At 37.3% G+C, this 8,187-nt stretch overlaps 1 protein-coding gene across 1 annotated transcript; it reads right to left on the bottom strand.

The window, feature by feature from the left end:
- Window positions 1-3,376: 3,376 nt before the first annotated feature.
- On the bottom strand, window positions 3,377-7,902 carry LOC132190768 (cationic amino acid transporter 6, chloroplastic). Its single transcript, XM_059605819.2, has 4 exons — window positions 7,114-7,902; window positions 6,634-6,985; window positions 6,164-6,398; window positions 3,377-4,229 (listed from the first exon to the last, which is right to left on the bottom strand). Exons 1-4 carry the CDS (start codon window positions 7,713-7,715, stop codon window positions 3,661-3,663), a joined length of 1,758 nt encoding a protein of 585 aa, XP_059461802.2. The 5' UTR covers window positions 7,716-7,902; the 3' UTR covers window positions 3,377-3,660.
- Between the last annotated feature and the right edge of the window lie 285 nt (window positions 7,903-8,187).

Genomic DNA, 8,187 nt, shown 5'->3' with positions numbered 1-8,187 from the left:
CTGTCGTGGGTCATGTGATATTAAACGCTAACTGCTCTCGTGACAGAGAAGAGTAGTTCTGGTCATGCCTTCTCCGTAGTGAGTTATCAAAAAAACATGCTAACATCTCAAGGTTTGGAGCCTTTTTAGGTGGTGGGAGAGATTGGGTATTCCTCAGCCTATTGTGATCCACTGTCAAAATGACGTTGATGGGCCAATTCAGGTCTGAGCTAGTCAAAACTCGAAAGGGGCTGCTTGACCCATTCTTGAAGGATAAAATCCAAGTGTATCAACATAGAGAGATGCTATTTTATATTCTTTCATTTTCTGCTTATGTGACGTATTCAGTCCACCTTTATTTTATTTTTTTAACTTTTTAATTAATAATTAATTGAACATATCACATCAGCACATAATGATAAAAATTAAAAATACTAAATAATATATTTTATCATCATCATCATTATCATCATCATCAATATATTTCTCGGGATCTATCGAAACGAATAAACCCTAAACTTTTCAAGGACAACAATTTAGACACCTTTTGCCGAAAGACATATATGCAACCAAAAATTGAAAAACCAAGTCAAGATTCCCCCAACATAGGAAAATTTTACAACCCAGAAGAGATGGGGAATTTTCCTTTTATGCCAAAATTCGACCATAGAACATGACTTCACTAGTATCCCATGGAGTACAAGTATTGTAGAAAAAGGAGATGTGACTACTCCTACTTACTAAGTTACTATTACAACAGAGGACCTCCCCACCCACCCCACCCACCCATTCAACAAAATATGAATAGGACGAGATATTGGTTGAGACCTTACAAAATTAAAAGGGCCAAAATGCCCAATTGACCATGAAGTAGACAAAAAGGATTGAATTTCCAAAACATGGAACCAACATCATGGCCCATGGTTTTTTGTCTCTATATTTGTCTTGTCAAGAAAGGGGATATCACTATCTTTGAACTAGAAAAGATTGATACTACAACATGGTGGCGTTGGTTTTTTGTGTGTTCTTCCTGATTTTTTGTTCTTTTTTCATATGTGGATCTTCAATTATTAAACTATAGCCTTATCTTGCACAAATTGCTCCTTTGGTACTTTGTATATGCTACTTTTCTTTATTGTTATGCCGACTACCTCAGCAAAAGAGAAAGGTTTGTACGACGAGAAATGTTATGGGTATCAAGTTTTTTTTATCAAAAGATAGATATCAAAATGATATGACGCTTATTTACTGGTACTCGTAACAATTCTTTTGATTAATTGTTTTCATCATCTTCAATGAATAAGTTCTATATCATTTTGGTACCTATTTATTGGTAAAATGTTTAGTACTCTTAACGTTTCTCTTATATCAACAATTGTGAGATCGTTATCATGGGAAATGAAAAATTAAGATTATAGCACTTGATTTCTATTTATATTTTTAAAATGCATGTGAGAATCACGTTCACTAAAAATATATATCAATTTAATAAATTGGGTTTGATAAAAATAAAAAATAAAAATAAATAAATAATTAATTAATTAATTTAATTTGAGAGAAAGATTTAGGAAAAAAAAAAAATCAGTAGGTAAGAACCTGGCCTATTAGCAATTATTGATGAATAAAATTGGTGGGATTTTTCTCACATGGTTCAAAGATATTCCCCAAATATGCCTGTAGATTTTTGCAAGCAACATGAGATATTTCAATAATCATGAATCTTCCCCTTTCATAAGAATTTCAATACTTTAGAATCTGAGGACCATTTTGAATAGGACTGGTAGACATTGAACATTTGATTTGGACGAAGGCTCCGTTTGATAATGCGATTTAGAAAGGTTTTTTTTTTTTTGGTTATTTGAAAAAGTATGATGTGATATAAAGATAAAAATATTTTTATGTTTTTTCAGGTGTTTTGTGTTTATATTCTTTGTTAATATTTAGGGAAAATTTCAAGAGTTTTTCAAATTTTTTCTCGTTTTGATACTATCCTAAAGTTTAAAAATTTTCAATTAAGGGTATCAAACTTTTAATTTCTTTCGATTACTGTCTTCCGTTATTATTTTGCATTAATTTTTGTCAAAATACCCTTTTTTTTTATAAAGAAATTGCAAAGATGTTGCAAAAATATTGCAAAGAATTTTTTTTATAAAAAAATAAATGCATGAATCTTTACAATTTTTATTTTATTTTTTTATAATAAAAAAAATTGGTATTTTGAAATTTTTGACAAGATCACAAGATTTAACAAAAAAATTCTAACGAAAATTTTTAAAGAAATTGAAAGTTCGGCATACTTAAGTGAGAGTTTTTAAACTTGAAAACTACTTTCAAAACAAAAGTTCAAATAAAGAAAGCCCCATTAGGGTCATAACCCTTTGGAGAGGTCCAATGAGCAAGTCTTCCTATTTGGGGAATACATTACTATGTTGAGGGGAGAGCTAACACTGCTTTTTTTTTTCTTTTTTTAAATTCTTTTTTTTTTCCCCCACTATCTAAAAGCCAAACAAAAAAACCAAAATTACAATGTTTTAAAAATGTTGGGTTCATGTCATGAATGCTGTCCACTAAGTGTAGGAAAGGGATCGAGGAAAAGATGTTGCACACAAATTGCTACTTTTCAATCAAAGCATGTTGATATCATTATCCACAATTATCTTGAATTCCCCGATTACATTATTAATCAATATATCCCCAATTCATTTTATACAATCAATTTTTCTTTTCCTCAATGACATCATGTCCTCTTTATTTTGCATGCATCACTTTCCTCATACTCAATTCATCCTCCTCATTATTTTTTAAATTATTATTTATCTCAAAAGTTTAAACGGATAAGAAATATTAAATCTGATCATTTTAATTAATATTCTAACATTTCTTCTCACGTGTTTCACCTCAATAAATAAGACCTAACATGTGAAATATTTAGTTAAAATGAAATGTAAATAACAAAGACAAGATTAGAGAGGTTTGATATAATATTATATTAATACGTCATTTATCACAATAGGAGAGGATAAATTTAGTCATTTTAATTAATATTCTAACATTATTCTTAAACTTACAACTTTGTAACACATGTCATGTCAGCAAGTGATTTTGACTTGCGTCAACCACTAAAAAATATTTAACATTTCAAGTGCATGCCGACACATGCCAGCATAAACATTTCACAAACTGGTTCATAAAAAACTCTCACAAATCCGTCTCAAAAAACAACATATGTCCTTTAGGCTATTAAAGAATTATGTAAAAAACACGTGCTATTAAAAATTTTATGTGCTTCTCGCATACTAAAGATAAATGTCCCTTTTATATATATAGTATCACTCTTGATCATAGAGATCAACCAAAAAAATAATCAGAATTTTTTTAAATCACCACAAGAGACAAATAGCCACATAACATTGAGCTTTTGGCTTTCTGTTTTATATCATTTTCTTACATTAACTTTCAAGGTCAAACATCCAACTCTTTTAAAGTTGGTGGATTAGATGACCTAAATTTACAAAGAGTAAAGTAAGCCTACTTCCGACTATACAATTTCCCATTTGTGCAAAATTGCAGGCAAGCTATTATACTCTATTCTATTCTTCTCTTTTCCTATAAGCACCATTTTCAAGTACCCATCAACCCACAAAAAGTTGAGTCCTGAGAAGAAAGAAAGCAAAGCAATTTTTACACTTTAAGGTAAAGGTCTTCACTTTCTCTTGATTCCATACGAATTCCACCATTCTTTTGACCAAGAAACCCATCTTCTTCAGCATCAAAGCTAGCATGAACACTGTAAAACACATATACAATCACCACAATAGCTGAAAACAATCCGAACCGCACATATGATGGCCCATCCAGAGACCCCAGCAAAAATACGTTCAAGAAGATTGATAGGGAAGGTATCCATGGCATCCATGGGACACCCCAGAACTCTGGCTTCCTAGCTTGAGGGACCATCCAATGAAAAATCTGTAATATTGCAAGTGCAACTACACCACAGGCACCTAGCATGAAGGCCTTGGGCTTGCCGTGTGGTACAAAATGCCAAACAAGGCTGAATATGATGGAGGTGAGAGTTAATGAGCATAAGAATGACAAGGTCGGGCGCGGATTTGTCGTCCCCAGCACAACGTAGCGTCTATAGATCACGGCATTCGCCACCATGTAGAAGACGAAGAGGGTGCCGATCGATATAAGGTTGAGGAGGACATTTAGGTCAGTGAAGAGGGCAATCGCTGCCGTGAAGATTCCTGAAAAGAAAATCATATACATGTGAGAAACTATGATCATCTAGCACAGATTCTGAAGTTTAAGACGCAAATTTTGAAGTCGAACATTAACAATTAATCTCAAATTTTAAGTAACGTAGTTCAAGTGTTGTCTAATTCTACAATTGAGAGAGAGTGTTAAAATATTAACATTTTATAATTTAGCACACGTGAAATAGCAACTAGGATGGTGAAAAGTGAGAAGGCCCCACTAGGAATAAATGCCCTGGATGATACTTGAAAGATTGCCTTTCGACCAATAATGTCTGTTTTTTGTTACTTCTGCCATTATTTTAAAGGACTCTCACTGGGGACCTTGTGAGCACCATTAGTTTCAGTCAATGGGGGATTTTTTTCTGGTAGAACAAAGCATGGTTGGACCAATATACACCATTCATCGAGGATTCTAAAGCCACATATGATCGGAGTGAAATAGACTACTCCTAAAATAAGCAGCCCCATGCCCTTGATCCGTGAACAATCTTACAACTTTTCTTTCACATGCCTAACCTCTTTGTACCAACCCACCCATGCATCTTTGCAAGAATTTAAATCCTAACGCCATTTTCTAGTGCTTATCTATATTGTCCCTATTGCCTAACATAGTATGACTTTTTAATTCAGTTGGACCCCAAAAGCACCTAGAGCAAACTAAAACAATGTCTCATTAAGTATCAAGTATCAAAAGGCGGAAACAAATACATTTTAATCACTCACAAACTCTCAATAACGCATCTATTGTCCGCTGAGACGAAACCAGGGGCCAGAAGAGCCCATGCCACCCGGTTTTAAAATTATCTTACCCAACTCTTGTCTATCTTTTTTGCAAATCCACCTTTGAATCCGTGAAACCTACATGTGGTCCCACAGATTTAATAGTGAATTTGCCCATCTCTTATAGGGAGATAGACAAAAGATGGAAATCAAACATTTCTTAATATACATACTCGTTCATGCTTTGACCCACCAATGAAAAGTCTGATCGACTCATTTCCAAACCAACAAACAAGAGGTACATACTAAAATAGTAACCAAAAAACTCAATCCCTCGTGCCCTTGGAAAAGTGTTACTCTTCAAACTTATGTATTACACTCAATTCTCGTTGGTTGATGACATATGTTTTCAGTGACTAATTTTTTAATACAATTAGCCATCTAAAACACGTTACGTCGATCGATACAAAATGAATGTGATAAATACGTATAAAAAGTACTTGCCCTCGTAACCAAAACGGTTCATAACTGGGTCCCCCCATCCCACCCATTCCCAACGACCCAAACTTCAAGAATAAGCACGAAACAACCAACCAACAACAGTCCGGATTGTTTGCTCCCAAGCTCCTCCACCTGTGCACACAGCACGCACCACAAGGCTCCAACACCAACACCCTCACACACGTGAGCCGCATTGAGCCCAACAATCAAAGAGAATCTTGTTCCTAAGGATAGTCTCACAAATACTTCGAATTTAAAGTTGGGACTGCTATTTATTCTGTTGAATTTATATATTATTTTGAGAGTCTAATAATAAAAAATATTATCCGATAAAGTAAATGAAATTTTCTTCCTTTCGAATTCAACGGGAATATCTGTGTACTTCATAAATCAGTCAAAAATTCAAATATTAATATAAAATATGAACAGAAACGCTAATTATCATGTGGAAGGATGCTAGAATACATTCCCCTCACCACTTTCCTCTTTCAACATTTTGATTTTTCAAAAAAAAAAAAAAAAAAACAAAACAAAAGAGTGGAGATTGTGAGGAGATCGCGTGGAGACTTATCATGTGAGGGAGTCGCATGTAGTTCTACTTCTTTAGATTTTAGTTAAAAAAATTTAATAATAAGCTAAGGGGGTCACGTAATTAACGTGGTCCATTTTATGATTTGTCGACAACGTTAAGAGTAACGTACCAAGAAAAGTGGAGGCGTTGACAGGCGTAGATGTCTTGGGGTGGACCCTAGCGAACCAGGCGGGGACCACGCTGGACCGTCCGATCACACACATGTACCGAGCCTGGCCCAGCATCGCCACCAACAACGACGTCAGGATCCCGAAGCTGGCTCCCGCGCCGATCACGTTCGATACCCATCCCAACCCGTTCTTATTCCCCCTGAACGCCGCCGAAAACGGCGCATCCGCGTCGATCTGCGTTGTCACCCACACAGATGATCAGCAGTAAATTCAACCAAACGACAAGGACATTCCTGTCTTTTCACAACTCACTCCACCGAATTGAATCACATTATTCACCATCACACTATCACACTTTTGAGTATTGACAGTCACAAAAAAAACCCAAACCAATTTTTTTTTTTTTAATAATAATTAGTAGCATTAATTAAAATTATAAATATTTAATAATTACGCATTTATTCAATACCATGTCGTATGGGAGGAGCATGGACATTGAAGCCGCCATGAGGCAGTAGAGAAAGGTGACAATGATAACGGAGCCCGAGACGCCGATAGGAATGTCCTTGACGGGGTCACGGACTTCCTCGGCCATGGTGGAAACGGCGTCGTATCCGATGTAGCTGATGTAAACCATGGCCGCCCCATTGAACACGCCGGAAGCCCCGTAGGGGAAGAACCCGGATTTGTGATGTTTCGGGTCAGCCGGCTCGATGAAATTACTCCACTCCCCTTGCCAAAACCCCACCACTATAATAAACGATATGAACAGAATGTGTAGCACTGTCAACACCATGTTCACCACTGAGCTTTCTCTCGTGCTGCACAAATAAAGAAGAAAAAGAAAAGAAAATTTGAGTGATTTTAGTTCACATTTTCCATTTCTATAAGTTTAGGCTTTTGATTGATTGATAATTTTATGAGAATGTGGTGGTGGGTGTTGGTCGACCTGTAGCAGATTACGAGGGTGATTATCAGAACGACGACGACGGCGACGATGTCGATTTGGTTGAACCCAACAGGGATTGAATGGACGGTGAGACGCCATTTGGCGGTCGAGATTCCGAAGGCTGTACCCAGATAGGCGGTGAAACTTCTCGCCACGGCGGCGTTCGACATCACATAGTCCATCACGAGGTTCGTGCCGGTCAGGAACGCCGCAAACTCACCGAACGTGACGCGGATATAGCTGAAGGCGCCGCCGGCGACTGGCAGGTCGACGGCGAACTCGGTGTAGCAGAAGGCGGAGAGAAGGGCACAGAGGCCGGCAATGGCGTAGGAAATAACGACGGCGGGGCCAGCGACCTGGCTGGAAGCTCGGCCGGTGGTGACGAATACTCCGGCGCCGACCATGCCGCCGATGCCGAGCCCGACGAGGTCGTACCAGCGCAGCGTTCTCCGCATGTCGGGTCCGGACCGGGCCTTGACCCGGCTCACTTCCTCGAAGGTCGTGGACACCGAGCCTGCTCGGCGGGCCAGGCGGGCCGGAGTCTGAGCCAGGGCTCGGAGGTAAGTTCGGGCGCTCGAGAAGGACGAGCGGTGGCTCTCCATTTGGGTGGCTTTTTGCTGCTCTCTCTCACTCAGCCACTCACTGAGTCGCTCGCTAGAGATGGTGTGGAGGGGGAAGGTGGGCGTGCGGTTTATAAAGCCGCTGTGTTTCGATGGACGGTGGAAGATGGGGTGGTGGTTTTAGTTGTTTTAATTGATTGGCCAAATCATCGTTGTTTTAGCCTTTAGGGTGAATGCGATTGTTTATATTCTATTATGGGTTTAACTTGTTTTAAATTTGTGTAAAATTTTGTTTAGTAATATTTTATTTCTTAAAAAATTATTTTGACGTTACTTAAAAATACAAATAATTTTGACTGTTTTGTGATTATTTGTTTTTTAAAAGTGTTTGCTAATGTTTTTATTTTAAAAATGGAAAGCCAAAACTCAAAATTAACAAATAAGGTTAGCAAAAATTACTATACGGTTTCTTCTGATTCTTCTGATGTTCTTTTGATATCCTTCTGACTTTATG

This window comes from Corylus avellana, chromosome 2, assembly GCF_965113065.1.
Source record: "Corylus avellana chromosome 2, dhCorAvel1.hap1.2, whole genome shotgun sequence".
Lineage (NCBI taxonomy): Eukaryota > Viridiplantae > Streptophyta > Magnoliopsida > Fagales > Betulaceae > Corylus > Corylus avellana.
The sequence above is the reverse complement of the archived record's forward strand: the minus strand, read 5'-3'. Positions and strand labels throughout refer to the sequence as shown.

Excerpts from the sequence above, each read along its gene's own strand:
- LOC132190768 (XM_059605819.2), bottom strand. The coding sequence starts at position 7,715 with ATGGAGAGCCACCGCTCGTCCTTCTCGAGCGCCCGAACTTACCTCCGA. Across the intron at positions 6,986-7,113 it reads ACCCTCGTAATCTGCTACAG|CACGAGAGAAAGCTCAGTGG; the intron begins GTCGACCAACAC and ends TTATTTGTGCAG. Across the intron at positions 6,399-6,633 it reads TGCTCCTCCCATACGACATG|ATCGACGCGGATGCGCCGTT; the intron begins GTATTGAATAAA and ends GTGACAACGCAG.